Source organism: Centropristis striata, chromosome 7 (genome assembly GCF_030273125.1).
Source record: "Centropristis striata isolate RG_2023a ecotype Rhode Island chromosome 7, C.striata_1.0, whole genome shotgun sequence".
Taxonomy (NCBI): Eukaryota; Metazoa; Chordata; class Actinopteri; order Perciformes; family Serranidae; genus Centropristis; species Centropristis striata.
Window position 1 is genome coordinate 8,355,798 of NC_081523.1, and position 25,680 is coordinate 8,381,477.

Below are 25,680 nucleotides of genomic sequence, written 5' to 3' on the forward strand. Positions count from 1 at the left end.
TATTTGGCAACTGTTGAGATTTGCACTTCACACTACATTTTAGATTTTTATTTATTTATACAGACGAAAAAAACATATTTTCTATATCTTTTTAAGTATTTCGTAATATCGTCAAGAATATCGTTATCGCAAAAATAGCCTGAAATATCGTGATATTCTTTTAGGGCCATATCGCCCACCCCTACTGTTGATCACATGTAACCATAGATTGATTCTACCTATTCATTATCTGCATCTTGCTAATGAGTCAAACAAAAAGTGTTAGTCATCCTTATAGAAGTACTGACAAAAGAACAGCAGTGACTACATAGAATTTGCATTTGACCTATCTTCCTTGACCTACATGAGATGATTCACTATACCATCTGAGGCGTCTCCGCCGGACGCGGTTATAAATATAGGCATCCTGCAGCATAGGTAGTCACGCGAAGGAAGAAGTGATGGAATGGGCGAGAGATTTGCAGGAGGGAGCTGACAGGTTTCTTTTCAGACAGTAATGGATATCTGGAACCTTGTGGTGAGAATGTGAAATAGTGAAGACTTATGTTTCTGTCAACACTAATGGTGCATTCAGAGTAAAATAGAGGGGAAAGCCTCTACAGTAACAAGAACAAGACAAGACTCGATCAATTGTCTTGACACATGGTTGTCTGTAGCTCATCTAAACTCGCACCGACGACACAGTAACTTACAGGACGCTGATGGAGTTTCATCTCAACTCAAAATAAAGCACATGCCAGCAATTCCTTAGGCATGACAGTTGTCAAAAGGAAGCTGGAAGTAGAGTGTGTGAGAGGAGTCTTGGGTTTCAGGCTGCAGGGATGGTGGGATGAATGAATCACTGGGGAAACTTGCGTGGGGGTGGGTGGTGTTGCTAAGGGGAGGACAGATTCCTCAGAGCGGTCAAGTGCAAGGTCCTTCAGAGGGGAGAGCCGTGGCAAGGAGGGAGCAGTTTAAGGACAGACTGCAGGGATCAGAGCAGTGTGTAGTGATAAAGCACAGAGACCTGACTGACTGACACCAAGGTGCTGCTGTGAGGCAGAAGCACAAATCCTGACTGCAGATCCTGAGCACAGTACTGAGGAGATAAAACATGGGGGTGTACAATGAACAAGGGTAAGATTATTGATCCGGATTAAGAGCCTCTGTGCTAATAGCAGGGTTCATACGGGTGCTTGAAATCCTTGGAAATGGTTGCATTTTAATGTTGAATTTCAAGGTTTGAAAAGTGCTTGGATTTTGGATTAAGTGCTTGTAAATGCTTGAAATTCTTACTGTGTTTCTCTTGCAATCTGACTATAGATAACCGCATTTTCAATGGAAAAAAATGTATAAACTGAACAGCCTATAGCCTATCGCCAACATGGTCTCACAGGAATCTGTGAAATAGCCACGGATTTGCTTAACTCAAAATCCGTGGAATAGCCACGGAATCACTAAAATTTCTGTGAAACTGACACGGATTTCGCTACAATGCAAGTTAATGACAGTCATATCCCGTGGCTATTCCAACATACAAAAGTGATTATGTACATTCACTGAGTGAATATTTAGAAAATAAAACATTTATTTCTCGCTAGAAATGTGATCAAAATCCATATTTATGCAGAAACTAAGTCAAAATATTGATTTTTTTTTCACTAAAAATGAGAGAACTGTCCGCCATGTTTTTTGTTCTGACCGCCAGGACCTTGAAAGTCACGTGACTTGGAACAAACCAATAGGAAAAAATATCCATGGAATAGCCACGGGATATGACTGTCATTAACTTGCATTGTAGCGAAATCCGTGTCAGTTTCATGGAAATTTGAGTGATTCTGTGGCTATTCCACGGATTCCTGTGAGACCAGGTTCCAATCTGAAATGAAGACTGCTTCGCCTGGGTCTCACCTGCGTCTTCTTGTTTCTGAGATGTTTCTTGTTGCTCTCCCCTGTATCTTCTTACTGAAGGGAGTTTTTCTAATTCCTAGTGGATGTGAGGGGTCCTGAAGTATTTGTGGGGCTTTCCTCCTAGTTTGGGTCGTGTCGCTGCCGGTTGATGATTTTTGTGAGGTTACTTTTGCTCCTAGCCCCTAGATTCCCATACCAGTATGTTTTATGAGATTAGTTGAAAGGTACTGGAAAAGCTTGAAAATGGACCTTGAAAGTCCTTTAAAAAAGTGCTTGAATTTGACCACTGAAAAAGTGTACGAACCCTGTAATAGTTGACTTTGAGGCAGATTTTGCATCATTTAAATTCATTTATCTTCATTTGTATGATTGCTGCTATACAATTATCACTTTGAAGAAACAGTATGAGGTGATAATATGACTGTAGAATAATTTCTAAATTAATTCTAAATGAGATATTTGTATTATATATGAGATTATGGTACTTTTATGTAAGATATACAACTTTATACTATCACTTTACTTTAATAATAAAGTACTATTTTGCAACCTGTTTACATATTTACTGGATATACAGTGCTTAACATAATTATTATACCACCTGTCATAAAAATTAGAAAAGATAAATATTTAAGAAATCTTTCAAAAGCTTCTTGGAATCTAAAAATGTCATTGGCAAATAACAAACTGAAATCACCTTTTTTATACCCGGATTTGAGCCGGCTCACTGGACTTCTCTGAGAAGTCAGAAATTATTCAAGCATGAAATCCAACCACATTTTTTTATTTTATTAACAAAATATTACTATTTATTATTTGTTTATTTATTTATCATTGTTGGTGGGAACTTTAAATGTATAATACACATAATAAAAAATATATATAGTATTGTAAAAATGATGTTAATAATGTTTAAATGTTTAAATAATGTTTATTATCTCTTAATTAGCTTAATTGAAAAAAATATTTTTACTATTTATTCCTTTTTATTTATTTAGCATTGTTGGTGGGAGCTTTAAATTTATAATATGACCTCATAGTCATCATAATTTGTCCATGTGTACTCTGTGGCTGTGTTTCAGAGCGGCCCTTCAGGAGCCAGAGCCCCGCCACATGCTGGTCAAAGAGAGCAAAGGACGGTCGGCCCGCCGTCGCACCATGTCGTCTCCCCTCTCCCTCCGCCAGCAGCTCAGCAAACTTCCCCCCAAAGAAGTCTTCAATGACAAGATGTTTGTGGGTCAGTTGCTGCATTTGGTTCGTACGGGTGCTTGAAATCCTTGAAAATGCTTGAATTTAAATGTTGTATTTTCAAGGTTTAAAAAGTGCTTGGATTTTGGATAAAGCGCTTGTAAATGCTTGAAATTATTACTGTATTTCTCTTGCAATCTGACTATATCCATCTATAGACTATAGATAATCACATGTTAAATGTAAAAAATAATGAGTAGCCTATCTGAAATGAAGACCGTTCTGCCTAAAAGTGTAATACCATTGCTTTTGGTATGGTTCAGTGAAATCCCCCCCTTTAAGTATGCAAGTACTCATCTAAAACATGCAATTTACAACAGGTGTAAGATACTGGAAAAGCTTGAAAATGTACCTTAAAGTCCTTGAAAAAATGCTTTAATTAGACCACTCTTTTACTTGCTGTGCAGTTTCAGCCGTTCTGTTTCTGTGCTCTGGATGGAGGACATCCAGAACAAAAGAGCAAAGTGTTTTTTACAGTAGTGTGAGAGCTGATTATGAGGAGTATTCTTTAGAAATAATGAGAGTTTGAATGGAGTTTTAATGGTGTTTGAGAGATGGGGTAATCAGCAGGTGGGGGAAATCTAACCAATTATCCTAATGAGTTGTATAATGGGAAATATACCTGTAGGATGTGTAGCATTTTACGAGCTTACTGTAGGTAGATTTATGCCTCTGCTGCATCAGATTTGACTATTTCTTGTTAAGATATGGCACTTTGTAGGAGTCATATACTAAATCGATGGGGTACCACTTTGAAACGGCTTTGCCTAAATGGTTTAAAATGAGTTATTTGCTACAAATATTTTAGGAACAGGGCTTTTGTTTCAACTAGTCATGTAAGGTAGAGTACAGGTTAACATGAATGATGGCTCTTTACTATTCAAGAGTCCCAGTTACAGTGGTCAAATGTAACTAAGTACATTTACTCAAGTACTGTATTTTTTTTTTGTACCAATTTTGAGGTACTTTACTTGAGTATATGTAACTTTATACTTTAGCTGACAACTTTAGTTACTTTTCAAAGTTGAGATTTAACATGGAAAAATACAATCAATTTGAAATGATTCCGCATGTTTATAAATGAAACCACACAACCGTGTATTTAGTAGTTAAATTACAGCAACAGTAACACACTGCATATATATAAATGCATAAATAATAATAATCCACTAATAAGTTTGCAACATATAAAACAATCTGAATGGGCCTATTCTGCATAACGAGTACTTTTACATTTGATACTTTAAGTCAGGGGTCTCAAACTCAAATTACCTGGGGGCCTCTGGAGGCAGTATCAGAATGACCAAAAAAAGACACAAAATGACATAAAAAAAACTAAATTGCTTAAAAAAAGACACAAAATGACCAAAAAAGACACTAAATTACCAAAAATACACAGAATTACAACAAAAAAAGACAGAATTATTTAAAAAAGACACAAAATGACCCAAAATTTACCTTTAAAAAACTCCTGAAGACCTTCAGCTCTTCAGAGAGCATCTTCTCTCCCAGCACCACACGATAATTCTACTCCTCAAAGAATTGTCACTAGCACTTATTGATGCACTAATTATTATTGCACTATACCTTGATTGTTTGCTTTTACTATTCCTGTAAGTCGCTTTGGATAAAAGCATCTGCTAAATGACTAAATGTAATGTAAATGTAAGAAACAAAATGACCAAAAAAGACACAGAATTACCAAAAAAGACACAAAATGACCAAAAAAGACACAAAATAACAGAGAAACTAAATTACTTAAAAAAGAAACAAAACGACCAAAAAAAGACACAGAATTACCCCCAAAAAACACAAAATTATAAAAATAAAAAAAAACACAAAATTATTTAAAAAAGACACAAAATTATCAAAAAAAGTAATTAAAGGGCCATTCATATAAAACTCACATTAAACTTTCATATCAAGGTGAGGGCCACAAAATATCATCACGAGGGCTGAAATTGGCCCGCGGACCGCAAGTTTGAGACCCATGCTTTTAAGTACATTTTGATGCCGATAATGCTCATTAAATGAGAAACTGTGGTCACCTTTTATTATAATTGAACCAGTCTATTAAAGAGGCACGCACTAAAGAGCCTCTCCTTTAATATTTAATGGCTCACAAACCCAAACAGATTCAGTCTCCTGCCAGAGTTCTCTATTATTATCTACATCACACTTAATGAGAGTTTTTATGGGTACCATGTAGGGGTGTAACGATACATTGATAAAATGATTAATTGGTGAATGCCCAAACATCCTCTTCTCGTTTTTAAGAGAAGTAAACTAAGCACACAGATAGAACCTATCTTGGTCTATGTTCATAATTAAAATATCATCCCAGGCTCTTTAAGTTAACCCACAAAAAACATTTGCACATACAGTCATGGAAAAAAATATAGACAACCCATTGTTTTCTTCAATTTCTTGTTCATTTTAATGCCTGGTACAACTAAAGGTTAATTTGTTTGGACAAATATAATGACAACAACAAAAATAGCTCATAGGAGTTTAATTTAAGAGCTGATATCTAGCCATTTTCCATGGTTTTCTTGATAATAACCAAAATCATTATATTAAAAAAACATGGAAAATGGCTACATATCAGCTCTTAAATTAAACTTTTATGAGCTACTTTTGTTGTTATTATTATATTTGTCCAAACAAATTTACCTTTAGTTGTACCAGGCATTAAAATGAACAACATATTAGAGAAAACAAGGGTGGTCTAATAATTTTTTCCATGACTGTATATGCAATGTGGAATTTTATAGTGAACAGAAGGTCTATTTTTATTATTTGTATTAAAAACGAATCGATTGTTTTTCATTTAAATATCTAGAGGAGCTCAGAAATAAGATGGTTAAATCATATTTTTTGTTTTTTTGTGAGTTTTAGTTTTTTCCTTAACAAAACGGGTTTCTTTTCTTCTTTTTCTTTATGAAAAGTGCTTTACAAATAAAATGTATTATTATTATTATTATTAGTAGTAGTAGTATTAGTAGTTGTAGTAGTAGTAGTATTAAATAAGCACATGAAGCTATGGTCAGTAGGTAAATTATACTCAAAACAATATGATTAAGATACTATTGCGAGATATAAGAAGAAAATACTTGGTGAGCTTCATGTTTTTTGCAGTACAGTATTACATGCTGTATCAATACATTCAGCCTGTATAGTATTCAAGGAGACTGTTGATCACATAGTGTGAGGAAAGGAGGGCTGCTTGGGACTGTTAAATTAAAAGGGTAAATAAAGGTGGGTCCCTTAAGGCAAAAAAGCAAAGACCATTAAGAACAAACTGACAGGTGACAAATTAAAGGACAAGGCTCAGTGAATGAGAAGGGAAACAGAGGGTGCACACTGAATGTTCAGGAGTAGAACACGTTGTGAGTCAGAAGCTGTGGCCTTCGCATTCAGACAGATACTGTTGCTTTTTCCTTTAATTTGTCATCCATCTGTGCATTTGCAGCCTTATACATGACTCATCATTTCGACTTCACTTGGGCGATTTTTCACTTTTCCTCGATTGCACCTCTTTCTGCTAAGGATCACCATGGAAACCAGACAAAACAGCTCAATATTATTGGATCCGTGCCAAAATTTGTTTACTGCATAAACAGAAATGCAAAAAAAAGTGAGATATTTGGCTTCTTCTTCTTCTTTTTTTAAAAGAAGAAGAAGAAGCCAGGAGAGGAAGTTCTTTAAAAGAAACATCTTGTACTGTCACATTTTCATCAAATATTTTTTGCTACTGATTGACATTAGTAACATTTATATTTGCAGTTTGCACTGTTTTAGATTTTTTTTTTGAGAATTGAGAAACCATTCAGGTGCACAAGAAAGAGGTTGATTTTCCTTTTATGGCAGCAACAGAAAGAAAGGGCTGGTGGTCGTCGGCAGAGAGGATAAAAAAAGATGTGTTTTGAATGTGAAACGTAATAATGAGTGGCCTGTTGTGTTGGCAATCTGAATTGGCCTATTCTGCATAACGAGTGCTTTTACATTTGATACTCTAAATCAGGGGTCTCCAAATCAAATTACCTGGGGGCCGCTGGAGGCAGTATCAAAATGACCAAAAAAAGACACAAAATGATAGGAAAAAAACCTAAATTACTTTAAAAATACACAAAATGACAAAAAATACACAAAATTACCAAAAAAGACACAAAATTATTTTAAAAAGACACAAAATGACCCAAAAAGAGACAAAATTACCAAAAAAGACACACCAGAGAGGATTAAAAAAGATGTGTTTTGAATGAGAAATGTAATAATGAGTATCCTGTTGTGTTGGCAATCTAAATGGGCCTTTAAATCAGGGGTCTCAAACTCAAATTACCTGGGGGCCGCTGGAGGCAGTATCAAAATGACCAAAAAAAGACACAAAATTACTAAAAAACACACAAAATGACCACTAAATAACTTTAAAAAGACACAAAATGACCAAAAAAAAGACACAAAATTACTTGTTCTTTAGGGGAAGGAAGTTCTTTAAAACATCTTGAAGAAACATCTTGTACTGTCACATTTTCATCAAATATTTTTTTGCTACTGATTGACATTAGTAACATTTATATTTGCAGTTTGCTCTGTTTTAGATATTTTTTTTGAGAATTGAGAAATCATTCAGGTGCACAAGAAAGAGATTGATTTTCCTTTTATGGCAGCAACAGAAAGAAAGGGCGGGTGGTCGTCAGCAGAGAGGATGAAAAAAGATGTGTTTTGAATGAGAAATGTAATAATGAGTGTCTTGTTGTGTTGGCAGTCGGAGGATGGACCCCGGACGACCCTTCCTGTTTGGTAGAACAGTTCTGTTCTGAGTACAACGAGTGGAGATCAGCGGCACGCATGGTCAAGAACCGTGGCAAAGTGTCTGTGGGCACACTGGGAGGACTGATCTACACAGTGGGCGGGGAAGATAAGATCCGATGTTACAGCAGCGTGGAGAGGTGAGAGACAGAAAAGTTTAAAAACGTCTTTTTCTATCCCAATTTGTGCACAGTGCTTTTAATTTGGCAATTATTTCTTATCTCGAAATGTCAAACCTTTGAATTCTCTCCCATGGTTTTATCACTGTAAGCTCCTTAAGGCGAGGCATTTCTCTCTGTAACAACCTCATATCATCATCTGAACACATTTTGTTTGTTTTGTCACATGCTCCTTTGAATTTCATGTTCCAGGCACGCCGCTGACTGTACCACAGCCTCTAACTGAAATAGTTTGCTTTGGTTTGTGTCAATTTCCTGGTATAAGTTTATTCAAACTGACATTTCATTACCTCACGACGGTAATCTCTGCAGGAGAAAGCGAAAGCAAGTTGTAGCTGTGGTGACAGTTTGAGACAGCGGTCGTATCATAATAAGTAAAAGATGTCTGGCTCTGACAGTCAGGGTGTTACAGAGGACTCCTCACAGGTTGATCTGTGGAGGATGGAGTCGTGTAACTGTGATGTAGGTGCCGCGTGGAGATATAAAGGCTTATTAGTCAGCAAATTGTGGGCTCGCTTCGTGCTGACACTGGGATGAGGTGTGGAGCTGAATGTGCTGTGGCATCACACCATGTAGGGTGAGAGAAGACCTAAGGTGATGGTCCAAACCAGGGAGCAAACTGCACAAGATTTATAGGTTTATATAACTTAATGCAACCAATAAATTGGCTTTGCTGAGAGTCCTGACTGAGATAGCAGCACTATAGAACATATAGGACAGACCTATATAGAAAAAAAAATTGGCAGTGTTACGACCTTAGTTTGAGGTCTAGGGGTCACAGTAAGTAACATATTTGGTAAATATAAAACTATGCAGAAAAATGGCTGCATGGACTCAAAGTTGAACAATTATAATATTTATTAACAGGCAAATGGAATAAACAGAGATAAACCAACTAAGTAGCACAGAAAAAGGAAGCAGCTAAATCTTCAGGGTCTCCAAGGCCAAAATAAGAAACAAAAATCAATCACTATCTGGAAAATAAGATTCAGCTAAACCTACCAAACAAAACAGACAATGCTAAGCTCCCTAAATAAGCAAAAACAGGTTAACAGAAATGGCAGAGAACCCCTACCAGGCTTCCAGACACTCTAACAAGTTCACTCTATATGTAGCTGTGAGACAAAACACAGAGCAGCTACAACACAAACTATATGCAATCAACCAGAGCAGATCAGTGGCAAGAGAGAGGGGAGATCAGTGGATCTGGAGGTAGATAACAGCTCTCCTGACGAGCAGATCACACTCAGGTGTGAGTGAACAGGTATGCAGAGAGGGGTGTGGCAGGACCTGAAACACACAGAGAGAGGAGAACACACCTGTCCTCCAGAAAAAGGCTTAGAGACAGTCCACAGCCGTAACAGGCAGTATGATTGTAATGCCACCTGAGTATAAAGGAATATTCACATATAAAATATAAAGATATTATCAGAATGCTCAGAGGAAAACATACTGGAGGAGTCATGTAATTTAACCCCAAAAACTCATTATGTAAAACATACGACTGCATATACAGTCATGGGAAAAATATTAGACCACCCTTGTTTTCTCACGCTTTCTTGTCCATTTAATGTCTGGTACAACTAAAGGTACATTTGTTTGGACAAATATAATGATAACAGCAAAATAACTCATAAGAGTTTAATTTAAGAGCTGATATCTAGACATTTTCCATGGTTTTCTTGATAACGATCATCAAGATATCAGCTCTTAAATGAAACTCTTCTGAGTTATTTTTGTTGTTATCAGTATATTTTCCCAAACAAATGTATCTTTAGTTGTACCAGGCATTAAATGGACAAGAAAGCGTGAGAAAACAAGGGTGGTCTAATCATTTTTTCCAGGCATTAAAATGAACAAGAAACTGAAGTAAAAACATGACATTTCCATGTATGTATGCATCAGTAAGAATTGCCAACTATTTTAATAGATTCATTGTTGGAGTAATATTACATGTAAAAATGGCCAAAAAAATGCAGTTTTAGCCCCTCAAATATAGATATTTTCTACTTTCTTATATATATATTTTCATATTAAACATCATCTTGGACGAACAAATTAGCATTGTTCCACTCTTTTCTAAATTTTTATTGACAATTGAGAAATTATTATCATTAGCTGCAGCCATACTTAGGAACATAATGTGCACAAAAATAAATAAATAAAATAAACAGACTGCTGTAAAGACTTAAAGTCTTAATCCTCCCTTATGCTCAGTCCTACTCCTCTCATTTTAAAAGTGCTCACTTGCAAAAACTCATCACGAGTTGCTGAATATTACTAAACCAAACAAAGTGAACAATTCATGGTAAAGCCACTCTGGGGCTGATGCTCTCATTTTGTTGTGACATATAAAAAAGAACTCAATACTTCTATACTTAAACCTCTGAAGTCCAGGAGATTTTCAAATTTCTCAACTTCCTATGCATTCATTTCTGTCTCTGTTTAGCATCTTTCAGTCTGTCCTTACATCACATGCATGGCTCCTTTTTCTCCACACAAACTTGGCTATCAGTCAGATTTTTCATTTTATTTTAATTAACAAAGTATAAAGCTGCCAGGAACCCAAAAATACAAACAAATGACAAAGGTGTCTATGGAAATGTACCTTTTTTTTATTTTATTTTTATTTTTTACCATTTATACACACAAAAACGGCAGAAAAAATAATAAGTAATAAACTACAAAACAGTTTATCTGCATGTAAATTAAAAATAGTAATACTTTTCATTGTAGAAGGAAAATTCCCATTTTAAAAATGGTCTAGAAACATAAATGTCACACTGTGAAAGCTCCTATGATTGCACTTTCAACTGGCTTCATATATAAATAAAGTTATTACTGTAAATAAAACGTGTATTTTCAATAAATAGATGGACTCCAGAGGGTTAAAACTAGATCTTTTGGGGGCAAAGAAAGATCTGCATTTATTTGTGTTGTTCACCTGACTGAACAGCAGAGGTCAGCATTAAGGCAGACATTAGATGTAGACCATTTAACATTAGATAACAAGCCAACTTTTTACTGAGCAAGAGAACATCCAAAATAGTTTTTCCTGATTCCCGTGTAAAAATCCCTATAGGCAGTAAGTCAAAATTAAACTCTCTTCCACACACGCATACAGACACGTACTCTGCTTGCCTGTTGCATATTTTCTCCAATTTCCTCTCCTCCTACTCTATCAGATGTCTCAAAGGAGCTGGCTCTGTTCCCACTTCCCACAGACAAACACTACTGCCAGCCAGTTGACCCCGTAACGATCATCCCCAGCTGGCTGCAGACCAGTAGGGAAAGACCTGCTCCATACTGATCAGCTGCTAATGGCCTGTACCAGCCACGTAGCTCTCATTTCAGAGTGCATCTAATTCTCTGACGTAACCCTCAGGCGGAAAAAAAAAAGTTGCCAATTAGAAGGAAATGTTGTCCTTGAATGGAGAGAAAACAGTTTTTGGTAACACTTTACAATAACCAACTAATTAATGTTTATAGATGGTTTATAAACCAGTTATTAGCCATTTACAAAGTGGTATAAATATTTAATCTTTAAATGTTTTCAACCAATTTCTTAAAGGTATATAAATAATTTCAAAATCATTAACATACTTAATATGGTGTTAAAAATGTTATAATCAGTGCAACCAAAACCATCAATAAACAAGTAATTATAATTTAATTGTTTGTTAATGGTAAAGTAACTATAAGCTGTCATCTATATACCATCTATTTACCATTCTAAATGGCCTATATACGGGTTATAATCAGTGTAATTACCATCATCTTACCAACCTACCAACTGATCATCTTTTTTTTTAACTTCTTAAGTGTCCTTGTTCTATTCTGTGTTTTTTTTTTCTACTGTTTTTATTTATGCTACCTCAGTATTTTATTCTATTGTATTTTATTGTAATTGAATTTCCCTTCGGGGATGAATAGAGCTATCTATCTATCTATCTATCTATCTATCTATCTATCTATCTATCTATCTATCTATCTATCTATGTTTTACATTATCAGCCATTTTTATAAAGAATAAAATAAAGACTAAATAGGAATAAAATAAAAATAAACATCGTTACTGTTCAGTTTGTCAATTGCAATTTGAAATTATTTTTAAAAAATCATAAAAAAAAATTAAAAAACGAACACCATTTCTAAATCACACCAAGCAACATTGTCTGCATTATATATTATGTAAAAAAAATAAAAAAAAAAGGTTTCCATTACAGCACATAGATCTATCTATCTATCTATCTATCTATCTATCTATCTATCTATCTATCTATCTATCTATCTATCTATCTATCTATCTATCTATCTATCCATCTATCCATCCATCTATCCATCTATCCATCCATCCATCCATCCATCCATCCATCTATCTATCTATCAATGCCGATTAAACATTAATAAACTATCTCTTTACCATTTATAAATGATGGTTATTTTAAAGAGTTACCCAGTTTTTTATAGTCTTCCTGTGGAGAGGAAATACTGGCAGATGTTGACACAGACGCCCACACAACTCAAATACTTTCTCTCAATGTTCCTGAAAAGCACACAGAACAAAACATATTCATTTCCATGAAAGTGCCTGTACTGGTCCTACTCTAGCTGTTATTACCAGAGGCTGATTTCCAGCAGCACTCTGACATCTCTGCTCCTTGATCATGGCAGGTACGACCCAGACACGGACAGCTGGAGTACAGATGTAGCACCCTTGAGCAGCCCCCGCAGCGGAGTGTGTCTGGTGGTGATGGACGGATACCTGTACGCTATTGGAGGACACGACGGCATCGCTGCCATAAATACTGTGGAGAGGTACTGTAGCATGAGTGCTACAAAAGGTCAATATCATATCTTGAAATTGAACCGTGCATGCTCTTAATACATGCTGTAAGAAATAAGATGTTCCCCTTAACGTTCAATACACAGCAAAATCGGGAGTGTTAATTCAACTCACAGAGTGATAAATTTAACACTTTTTTCTGAGTTTATATACACTACTGGTCAAAAGTTTTAGAGCACCCCAATTTTTCCAGTTTTTTTTTTTTTTTATACTTATATTTTTATTCGTTTTTATGTCAGGAATAGTCAAACATGACAACATCACAGTACATTCAAATGAAAAATAACATAGCCAGGCAATTGTATCACGTGGGGACGGTCAACAAATAAAATTTTGCACTATTCAGTCCAAACAATATATGTCCCTTGGAATGTATCTGGCGGTTATACACCACGTTAAACAGAGCATTAGCAAGACAATAAAATAAAAGTAGAAGGGGGGGGTCATGAATGACCCTCCTCGTTTGTCAAGAACGCCGTCCATTTTTTCCATCTTGCATAATACAGGCCTTTTCTTAGTCTGAGCAGGAAGGTTAGTTTCTCCATCTGGTGAATTTCTTTAATGACCTCTAACCAGTCAGAGGTTGTGGGTGGGTCTGACTGCAGCCACTTACGGGTGATAGCTTTTTTTGCTGCTGCAGACATTATCCTCAAGAGGTATCTATCATTTTCTGCCATCCCGTCTGGTAAATCACTTAGAAAAAGAGTTGTAAATGGCAGAGGAACCTGTTGTCCCAGTATCCTTCGTATGGTTTCCACAATATCGTCCCAAAAAGGTCGTAGACCTGGGCAACTCCAAAAGATGTGGTAGTGGTTTGCCTCTTCATTTCCACACTTCCTCCAGCATGTGTGAGCCGTTGTTATTGAATATGTTTTCATTTTAGGTGTTACAAAGAAACGAACAAGGTTCTTCCAACAGAATTCACGCCAATACATAGAACAAGACGTGGAAAAAGCATTACCACACATATTATCCCATTGTTTACAGGTTATTTTGTCATTTAATTCTCTCTCCCATCTCTCTTTGATGTATGTTGTGGTATTATCTCTGCTCTTTGCAATGCCTTGGGAAAGCCTTGAAATAACAGATTTACAGGTACCATTATATGCCCGTATTATTAGTTGTATTATTTCGTTTAATTCTGCAGTTTCATTTTCCCGGATTTCTTTCATAAAATATTGACGTACTTGTAAATATCTAAAAAAATCGTGATTTTCTAAGTTATATTTTTCTTTCAGTGCTTGAAAACTTTGAAGCCTATTTTTTTCCATTATATTACAAAAGGCAGTAATACCCTTATTGGTCCAGTACTTAAACCGAGAGTCCATACCATTCGGTTTAAAATCAGTGTCATGTCCTACCCATCTGATTTTTTTCAATTGATTCCACAAGTTGAATTGTTTCACAACCCCAAACCAGGTGTGTAATGTAAAGGAGACAAATGGGCTCAAATGCTCTTGAAAAGTTGTCATTAATTTGTTATCACCAATCATTGCTTGTATGGGGATGCCTTTGCATTCCCTTTCCATATCCTTCCATTTTGCCTCATATCCACTATCACACCAAAGGACCATATATTTCAACTGAGCAGAATGGTAGTAATCCTTGAGATTAGGGAGAGACATCCCACCTCTTTCTTTATTAATAGTCAGTGTACTGTATCTAATCCTTGTTTTTTTCCCTCTCCAAATAAAACGTGAAATTTGCTTGTCCCATTCATGAAATTGACTAGTTGGAATTTTAATAGGCAGTGACATAAAGAGATATAATACTTTAGGTAAAATAGACATTTTTATAAGGTCGATTCTTGCACTGAAGCTTAGTAAAAAAGATGACCAGCTGCCAAGGTCTTCTTTGATTTTTTTGTTCACAGTTTCATAGTTTTTTTTATACAAATCGTTAGTACAGTATGTCAACCAAATTCCCAAATATTTAATTACTTTTTGAGACCAATCAATTGGTATTCTGTGTTTGAGCTCCGGTGAGGGAATATAATTGAACGTTAATATTTGAGTTTTCTGTATGTTGAGTTTATAACCCGAATATGTGCCAAATACATCAAGGAGATCTAAAATGATAGGAAGGCATTTTCCTGGGTTATTAATGTAAAGCAAGACATCGTCTGCGTACATCGCTATTTTATGTTCTGTATTATCAATCAGAATTCCCTGTATGTTACAGTTTTCTCGTATTGCCTGTGCCAAAGGTTCCAAGTACAGCGCGAAAAGGGCTGGCGATAAAGGGCATCCTTGACGTGTGGATCTTTCCAGATTTATACGATCAGTGAGGCTTCCGTTTATCCTAATTCTTGCTGTAGGGGCAGTATATAATGTTTTAAAATTGTTAATAGCTTTTTCATTGAAACCAAATCTTTTCAAAACTAAAAATAAATATTCCCAACTAACACAATCAAAAGCTTTCTCTGCATCTAGGCTTGCCAGCACTGCACTCGTTTTATTTTTCCCAATGTTCTGTATTATATGAAGAGAGCGTCTGATATTATCATGTGTTTGACGTCCCCTGATGAACCCAGTTTGGTCACTATCAATTAATTCTGGCATAAATGAGTCTAATCTTCGGGCCATTATTGATGCATAAAGTTTATAGCCTTGGTTTAGAACTGAAATCGGCCTATATGAACTACACAACATTTTATTCTTTCCCTCCTTGGGGATAACCGAAATGATCGCCTCACTCCATGAGGGTGGAGATGATTTGTTTTCTAATGACCAATTAAAAGAATTAAGAAGTATTGGATTCAGTTCTTCTCTAAATATTTTATACCATTCAGCTGGTAGTCCATCACTTCCTGGTGTCTTATTATTTTTAAGTTTATTCAGTGCTGTTTCAAGTTCTTTTTCTGTAATCTGTGATGTTAAACATTTATTTTGATGATCTCCAATTGTAGGTAGATCTAGGGAGTCTGGAAATGTTATATTTTCTTTAGTTTCTAGCACTGGCTGCGAATATAGGTTCTTATAATAGGATTGAAAAGCAGCATCGATCTCCTCTAAATTATGGTATATTTGTCCTGTTTTAGAGTCTGATATTTTGTGTATTGATTGGGAAATTTGCTTTTTGCGTATTTTCTTTGCTAGTAATTTTGTAGCCTTAGGGCCCACTTCGTAGTATGACTGTTTTATAAATTTGAGTTTTTTCTCCAGTTCCTCTTTATAAATATCCGATATCTGATTTTTAATTTCCTTAATTTTTGACAGGATTTGGGGGTCTTGGTGTTTGCAGTGTTGCCTTTCCAGTTCTTTTAAATTGTCTTCAAGCTGTTTTAGTTTATTTTCTTTTGCCTTCTTGATTGCCGTACTGAGGGATATCAGTTTACCCCTGACAACTGCCTTTAAAGTATCCCATAATATATTTGGGTTCACTTCCCCATTGTCATTATGGTCAAGAAAGGTCTTAATTTCAGATTTCACGTCTTGTATTACTGATTTGTCATTAAGCAGACTTGTATTCAGTCTCCAAGTAGTTTTCTTCGATCTACTGTCTAGATACAATTTCAGATAGAGTGGAGAGTGATCAGAAATATCTCTAGTTCCGATTTCGCAATTCAGAATTCTATGTCTATCATTTTGAAAAATGAAAAAATAATCTATCCTTGAATGTACAGCATGGGGAGCAGAGTAAAAGGTGTAACTTTTGTCTAACGGGTGAAGATCCCTCCAAATGTCAAGTAAGCCCATCTCGTCCATACCCTTCCTCAGCACTTTAGTTTGAGGAGTTATATTTCTCTTACTGTTAGATGTGTCTAATTTGTCATTCATTACTGTGTTAAAGTCTCCTGCACAGATTAGTGTGCCTTGCGATTCTGAACCAATCAATTCAAGGAGCTTTTTTGTAATGTTTTGATCACTTAGTGGGGGTAAATAAACTGAAATGAGTGTGGTCAGGTGATTTTCTATTTTCCCTTGCACCAATATATATCTCCCTTCACTATCCCTAATCTCCCTAATTAATTCAAAATTAACAGAGTTGTGTATTAAAATTGCAGTACCTCGTTTATGACCTGATTTGAATGTGCTGTAGAATGTGTTTTTGTATCCAAATGTTTTCAATTTTTCATGTTCATTTCTGGATAAGTGGGTTTCTTGCAAAAAAATAACTTTATTATTCTCTCTTCTTATTTTTGCCATTACTTTACCCCTCTTAACAGGATTATTTAAGCCATTTACGTTCCAAGAAGCTATTGTCAAATTGCTATACCCCATAGCAACAGGTTAATCCACATGTGCCGGCTTTATGAACATATGTACTGTGAGAACAACAACAAAAAAAAACACTTACATGAACAGAAAAAATAACATTGACTTCCAACCTCAGGGTCTTACACTGCCCTGTCTTCTTCCTACACCTACCCATTCACTGGTGGAGAATCAGTCCTACTTGTGTAGGGGCTCCCTCTTTGCAATAAGCAAAGTGTCCTTTTCTCTTGAGCCAAACAGTCATTTACTCTCCACCCGATCAAGTTTGCTCCTGTGAGGCGGCGGCGGCGGCGGCGGCGGGGGGGGGGGGGGGGGGGGGGGTAATAATAATAACAGGCCACGTGAGCTCTAGCGTGGTGTTTACCTTACTGCCGATGAAAATCTCTGAGCCTCTCCCGGACGCGTGTGGATCGTTCTCCGTCCTTTCTGCTCCAACATGCGTCCTGGGTGAGTTTCTGCTCCCAGTTGGTGATAGTTTTTTGCGGCAGGTCAAGTTGAAAGCCCCTCTTTCTCATGTCCTCGCATACTTCTGCTGCGTTGCTGTAGAGACGCGGTCCGTTATCCCAGTGGATTCTCATCCGGGCAGGGTAGGGAGTCTGAAAACGTATCTGCTTCTCTTTCAGTATCTTCTTTATATCCCTATACTCCCGGAGTCTGTTGTTAATTTCTGTGGGGAGATCGTGGGCAAAAGTGACTGGTTTCCCGTGACAAGTGATTTTCTTTGACCAAGCCGTCTTCAGTATTTTGTCTTTGATGTCATATCTCTGAAAGTTGACTAGAATAGACCTGGAAACTGCTTCGTCCTGAGGCTTTGGTCCGATAGACCGGTGGGCTCGTTGGATTTGTAGATCAGCTGTACTATCCAGCGCTAGCTCCGTCTTCAGAAAGTTGTCAATAAACGTTAGCATCGAGCTTCCTTCGGTGTCCTCTTTAATGCCGTATATTCGGATGTTATTACGGCGTGATCTTCCTTCCAGGTCCGTAACCTTATCTTGAAGCAGTTTTTGCTGTTTCAGTGAATGGAGCAAAGCATCCCTCAGCTCGGTGTTAGCGGTCTCCGTGTCTCCCACTCGTTGCTCCGCTTCAGTTAGCCTTGTAGCTTGGTTACGGACATCGCTGACAACACTTTGTATCTTTTGGTTTGTCTCTGCTCTGAAGTTATTAAACTCCTGCTTAATGTCGTTCTTGAAGTCCGTTAGATCTCGCTTAAATTCTTTATGCATGTTTTGAATGTCTTTGCTTAAGTTTTGAATGGCTTTGGTCGTTGTGAGCATAGATATATATATAAACACTAGATGCGCCTTGTCTTGTCTTGTCTTGATGTCTTTTTTTAGTCATTTTGTATCTTTTGGTGTCTTTTTTGTCATTTTGTGTCTTTTTCTGGTCATTTTGTGTCTTTTTTTAGTCCTTTAGTCCAACATAAAATGTGATTTTGAATCTTTTTTTTACTTTCAAAACACTATCATGCTCAATAAAGAATTTTAAATGTTGCAAATGTGCATTCATTTCAGAGTACATTGAGACATTAAACTGCATCATTTTCAATTCAATTCTGGAAAAGTTGGTGTGTTCTAAAACTTTTGACCAGTAGTGTAGTTTTCTGATTCTGAGTTAAAATAACACTTTGAAAAGTCTTAATATTTTAACTCTTTAACCCTTTATCGGGCGAAGAACTATTTTTGGTAACTTCAGTGGATATCAAAATGGGGTCTTTCTGTGTCTCTCTGTTTGGTCGTAGAACCACATGGACTCGTACGAGGAGAACTTGACTATGACGGCATATTAGGGCCAAGTATGAATAAAAATAAAAATACAAACCGCGGGGAGGGGGGTTGCAAATTTACTAGATTAAAGGGCTGAATCTCCAAAAAGTCACAGATTTAAGAGATTTAAAGTGGCAAATCTGCTCGAAAAAAAGTTGCAGATTTATGAGACAAAAGTGGGGAAAAAAACAACTTTTTTCTCGTAGATTCACCACTTTAAATCTCATAAATCTGCACATTTTTTTCTCGTAGATTTGACACCCTAATCTCGTAAACTTCTTTTCTCAAAATATTACCCCCCTCCCCCGGGTCCGTATGTTTTTTTTTTTACACACTCTGGCTGTATGTAATATCCTCCAATATTCTCTAGGGTTGAAATTTGGAATTTGCAAGTATTTCAATGAGTGTCCTATTAAGGGTTAATAGTGTTAATATTTGACACCCTTGGTGTTTTATGACACGACATAAGTGCACTTTTAACTCAAAATTGTGTTATTCCTTTTCACTTTGAGTGTTCATTTTTAACATACATTGTGTTACTTTGACACATTAAAGTGTATTTTTAACCCTAAAACCATGTTATTTCCTTTCACTAATGTGATAATTAACATTCATTGTTTTGTTTTACCATACAGTAAAAGTGCATTCTGTCTTTAGCCGAACATACAAGTCACAGAATCTCAAAATCAACTCCAACTGAACTCAGGTGTCAGGTGTTAACATGTAACATGGAGCTTTTTGATCACTACAAGTGTTAAAACAACTCCAAAATCAACACTTACCAACTCAAAATGATTAAGTCTGATAAAACAACACTACAGATTTTGCTGTGTAGAACAACTATTTATCATTTTACCCATGAAATCCAGCAGTCAGAAGAATTCTCTTTGGTTTTTGTGAGGGAAAAAATGTCTGAAGCACATTTTCTTTTTCCTTTTCTTGTAAGACAATAAGGCCGTGTCGTCTTACATATATCCAGAATGAAAGTAATAATGAATTTAATTACCTGACATCTCACATTACTTTAAAAGCATCTGAAGTGGCTGACTCATAGGAAGGAACAAAGATGTGATTCATTTGAGTTATGCAAAAGCGTGAATGACTGACAGATGAGACGTTTTCAAATTGCTCTCGCTAACCTTTGTTTCATTGTTCCAGGTATGATCCAAAAATGAACATGTGGAGCAAGCAGGCAGCGATGCTGACCAGGCGCAGCGGAGCAATGGCTGCTGTGCTGAAGGGCCACTTGTATGTGATCGGAGGGAACGATGGCGACACGGCTCTCAACTCAGGTGAGAGAGTCAAGACATTAACTCTATGGAGTCTGGGGCTATTTTGCCTTTTCATCCTGCCTGTATACACCAATTAAAACAATGTTTAAATGCCATGTTGGTATATTTTTTTCAGCCCAACCTCACCTTTATGACCTAATAATGATTGATTTTTTATTCTGACTTACTGGATCAACATTTTGAACCAAAAAGAAACAAAGAAAAACCAACATAAATGTGATCTTGTGATTGTCTGTGATCCTGTCATCCAACTCTGGTTTTTATTCTAGTGTGACTCTATTTTATTTGTGTCTTGTGTGTTTAGTGTAACAATTTTGGTCATTTTGTGTCTTTTTTTAGTCATTTTGTGTTTGTTTGATTTTTGTAATTTTGAGTCTTTTTTTGTAATTCTGTGTATTTTTGGTCATTTAGTGTCTTTTTTTGTCATTTTGTGTCTTTTTTTTTGTCATTTTGAGTCCTTTTTTGGGGTCATTTTGTGTCCTTTTTTTTTAGTAATTTTGACTCTTTTTTTGGTCATTTTGTGTCTTTTTTGTAATTTTGAGTCCTTTTTTTGGGTCATTTTGGGTCCTTTTTTTTTTTTTTTAGTAATTTTGTGTCTTTTTTTGTAATTTTGAGTCTTTTTTTGTAATTTTGTGTCCTTTTATTTGTAATTTTGAGTCCTTTTTTTGGGTCATTTTGTGTCATTTTTTTAGTAATTTTGTGTCTTTTTTTTGTCATTTTGTGTCTTTTTTAGTCCTTTAGTCCAACATAAAATGTGATTTTGAATCTTTTTTTTTTACTTTCAAAACACTATCATGCCCAATAAAGAATTTTAAATGTTGCAAATGTGAACAAAGGTTGCAAATCTAACATATAAGAGGGTTACATCCAGTTCTATCATTTTATACTAAATTTATTTGACCCCCTGTCTCCAGTTTTACTTGGTATATCATCATCAAACTGAAACTGGCCTCATGGAGTTTACAGCCAGAACTTTAGAGGTAAATTTACAGTAGGGCTCCACGCTGCTTTGTTTTCTAGTCTGGATGTGATAAAGAAGTCATGCTTTGGAGCATTTGGAGACTCCAGAGGGTTAAACCCCACACAGATTATTAAAGTTATTCAGTTATAATGAAACAAAAAAAGAAAAAAACGTCAAATCCTCACATATAAGAAGCTAGGACCAACAAAGGTCAAAGCAGGTTAACATCAATAAAGGATTTAAAGTATTAACTAATTCTCAGAATTGGTATTGATCATTTTTCCCTTTTACCAGCAAATTGATTAACAGTTAATCAATCAGTGGAGATTAGTGATTCCCTCTTTCAGCCTGCAGCATGTCCCCACAGGCCTGTCAGATGAACGCATCTTACCTTTTCATTAATACACAATGTTTGTTCCAAAACACCATTTATTATACAAAAGTGGATATTCTTATTCATTTTTATACAGTTCAACTGTCAATATTTAGTTTGGTCAGCAATCATAGTACGACTAATACTATATGGAGTGAAGCTGAATGTTTCCACCGTTTATTCATCAATTTAGCTCACAATTTCAACTGTCAATCCATAAATAATAAATAAACTATTTCAACCATCCATCCAACAATCCATTAATGTAAGCTTATTACTTGATCTGTTTAGTCAGCACTTTGAATGTAGCTTATAAGCTGATTATTTTAACCATTACTTTTAACTGTTTGAACCATGTATTCATAACTTATAGCTAATCATTTCAACTGTTTAGTCATTCATTTTATCTACCTGTTGAAACTTGCTTGCTTTCTAGTTTTCACACACTCTTACATAACTGCAACATGTTCGTGTTTGGATATTACAGATAATATATTCTTTTAAATAAATCATAATTTCAACCTCATAAATAAGTTCAGCACTTATTTTAATTACCACTGGGAATTTCTTATTAGTTTTACAACTCCAATAAATAAAAAAAAACGTCAAAAAAAATGAAATAATTTGCCAATCCTTTGGGACCTATAGTCAATTAAAAGCTATTCAAAAAATAATATATCTTGTGTTCAAACTGATAAACTTTGAATTTTTGTAAACTGGCCCTTCGGGGTTCTAATTGTCTGCTTGCACTTGTTGACTTTTTATGTATTAATATGACTTCTTTTTTTTAAGCTGGCACAAATCATACAGAAGAAGTACAACTTCAAAAGAATAATAAAGAGATACTAGTCATTTATTTATGTGGGAATGCTGCTTTCAAATAGTCAACTGTTATTTTGTGCTTGAAGGCATTTTGTGAATAGACTTGTTCCCACCACTCTTTGACAAAAATCTGCGCTTTCTTTGACAGCTTTTTGACGTGTGGCAGGATTTAAATGGCACGTAACGACTAGCTCGACCTTCAGTTCTCTAGCCCGTATTCACACACACACACACACACACACACACACACACACACACACACACACACACACACACACACACACACACACACACACACGTACATTCCTAGGCCCCCTGACCCTACCAAAGATAAACAGGGGTTATGTTGTGCTGTCACTTGTCACTGACTATTTCAGTCTGTGAGAAATGCATGTCTCTGAAATTCCCACAACCTTTTTTGGTTCCTTTCAATCTCACGGTCCTTGCTTACAAAAATGGTTAAAAATCATAATCATTTTAAAGGGGCTTTTTTTTTTTACTTTCTTTTATTGGTTTTATGTAGAGTATAGTCAAACAGAGAGAAAGTTAGAGAGAAAGATATAAAGTGGGGAAATTAAAGAGGAACAGTGCCCGTTGGGGGGCAATCCACATTACATATAAACAATATTTTACATTTCTTCATTTTTTGACATGTACAGCAACTATTTATCCCAGCCTTTAGAAAGGCAAGGCAAGGCAAGTTTATTTGTATAGCACAATTCAACACAAGGTAATTCAAAGTGCTTTAAATAAACATTAAAAACAGCAAGACACAATTGAAAACAGTAAAAACAGTCAATTAAAACAGGGAAATAGAAATAAAAATACAAATAAGATAAAATAAGATACAGCAGGATAAGAAAATAGATAAAATAATAAAAAGCACAAGTCAAACACTGTGTAGTTAAAAAGTAAGGGCAGTAGAGTAGAGCAGATAAGTGTTAAAGTTAAGAGTACGCTGCAGTAAACAAGAGTGTTTTTAATCCTGATTTAAAGGAGCCGACCGGAAATGAGTCTTCCTCAGTTTTTAGTCTATCTGTGAGTCTCTCCATTGTTTGAATATCAACGATAATGTTGAGTCATTGTCTGTAGTCGGGTGCAGCAGACTGGAGCCAGTTCTTTGTGATGGCCTTTTTTGCTGCAGCAAGAAGAATCTTAATGAAATATTGGTCTCCTTTCTGCACCGATCCTTCCATATGTCCCAGGTACAGGGCAAGACAAGTTCGGGGGATTTTGTATGCTAGTACCTCACATAGCACGGCATGGATATGATCGAACATGGTCTCACAGGATTCGCTTAACTCAAAATCCGTGGAATAGCCATGGAATCACTCAAATTTCCGTGAAACTGACACGGATTTCGCTATAATGCTATTCCATGGATATTTTTTCCTATTGGTTTGTTCCAAGTCATGTGACTTTCAAGGTCCCGGCGGTCAGAACAAAAAACATGGCGGACAGTTCTCTCATTTTTAGTGAAAAAATCAATATTTTGACTTAGTTTCTGCATAAAAATGGATTTTGATCACATTTCTAGCGAGAAATATATGTTTTATTTTCTAAATATTCACTCAGTGAATGTACATAATCACTTTGTATGTTGGAATAGCCACGGGATATGACTGCCATTAACTTGCATTGTAGCGAAATCCGTGTCAGTTTCACGGAAATTTGAGTGATTCCGTGGCTATTCCACGGATTTTGAGTTAAGCAAATCCGTGGCTATTTCACGGATTCCTCTGAGACCATGTTGTATGATCCCAGAAAGGTTGAATTTTACTACAGCTCCAAAACACGTGTGTATTGTTAGGATCCACACTGTTGCTTTAAAGGGGAAAAAACATATAGAGAACACATTCACATCACATTTTCAACTTTTTATGTACATCTAGAATTTAATCAGATCAATGTAGCCAACACTTTTTTTTTAAATATATAAATATAAGCACTGTCTGTCTGCCTGTAAGGTAGTGTTACTCATAAAGAGTGTGTAGTTGTGTATTAGATGGTATATATGGCTTCTTTTAACTCCTGCTATCCTCTAAATGTCCCCCAGTGGAGCGATACAACCCTGTAGACGGTACCTGGTCGATATGCGCCCACATGCTGAGTCCCAGAGAGAACGCCGGCTGTGCCGTGTACCTCGGACACATCTACGTGGCCGGGGGCAGAGATGAACTCAACCTCCAGCTGTGCGGCGCGGAGAGGTTTGACCCGGAGACCATGAGGTGGACTCCTGTCAAACGCATGAGGAGCAAGAGGGACAACGTGAGTACTGGATCACTGAGACACATCAGATGTCAGGCCTCCCTCCTGAGTTAAGATCCAGTTTATATTTACAGCCGCATGATGAGCACAGACAAGTTGGAGAGAAGTAATAGATGGGTTTTTACTCAATACGTCTAAAAGGTTCACATAAGTTACATAAAAGCAGATTTTCCCAACACAATAGTTGTGGTAGCCTACTACCAAGAATAGCTCATTTATATGCAGGGATTTTAGTTCTACTACAACCTTAATATTGTGGTTATTGTTTAATTTATGTCTAATGAAACTCAGGTTGTAAATTGCAGTCTACCTAACTGTTCAGATAGACGCCTTAAGAGTATAGTCAAAGAGAGAGAAAGTTAGAGAGAAAGATATAAAGTGGGGAAATTAAAGAGGAACAGTGCCTGTTGGGAGGCAATCCACATTACATATAAACAATATTTTACATTTCTTCATTTTTTGACATGTACAGCAACTATTTATCCCAGCCTTTAGAAAGGCAAGTTTATTTGTATCGCACAATTCAACACAAGGTAATTCAAAGTGCTTTACATAAACATTAAAAACAGCAAGACACAATTGAAAACAGTAAAAACAGTCAATTAAAACACGGAAATAGAAATAAAAATACAAATAAGATAAAATAAGATACAGCAGGATAAGAAAATAGATAAAATAATAAAAAGCACAAGTCAAACATTGCATAGTAAAAAAGTAAGGGCAGTAGAGTAGAGCAGATAAGTGTTAAAGTTAAGAGTACGCTGTAGTAAACAATAGTGTTTTTAGTCCTGATTTAAAGGAGCAGACCGTTTGGGCAGACTTCAGATCTACAGGTAGTTTGTTCCACAGGTGAGGAGCATAATAACTAATATACCGCATTTCTTTGATATGCGCCATAAAAACATATACAGTTCCTTAACAAAGTAAACTTTTCACTCGAAAGCTTATGAAGGTGTTTTTGTGCCTGAAAAAACTTCATATTTTGCGATATCACGTCATACAACAAGTT

At 36.0% G+C, this 25,680-nt stretch overlaps 1 protein-coding gene across 1 annotated transcript; it reads left to right on the top strand.

Moving 5' to 3' along the window:
* The first annotated feature begins 2,845 nt into the window (after positions 1–2,845).
* LOC131975130 (kelch-like protein 20) lies at positions 2,846–24,893 on the top strand. Its single transcript, XM_059337689.1, has 5 exons — positions 2,846–3,127; positions 7,907–8,090; positions 12,804–12,947; positions 20,114–20,247; positions 24,460–24,893. Exons 1-5 carry the CDS (start codon positions 2,947–2,949, stop codon positions 24,723–24,725), a joined length of 909 nt encoding a protein of 302 aa, XP_059193672.1. The 5' UTR covers positions 2,846–2,946; the 3' UTR covers positions 24,726–24,893.
* Positions 24,894–25,680: the final 787 nt, after the last annotated feature.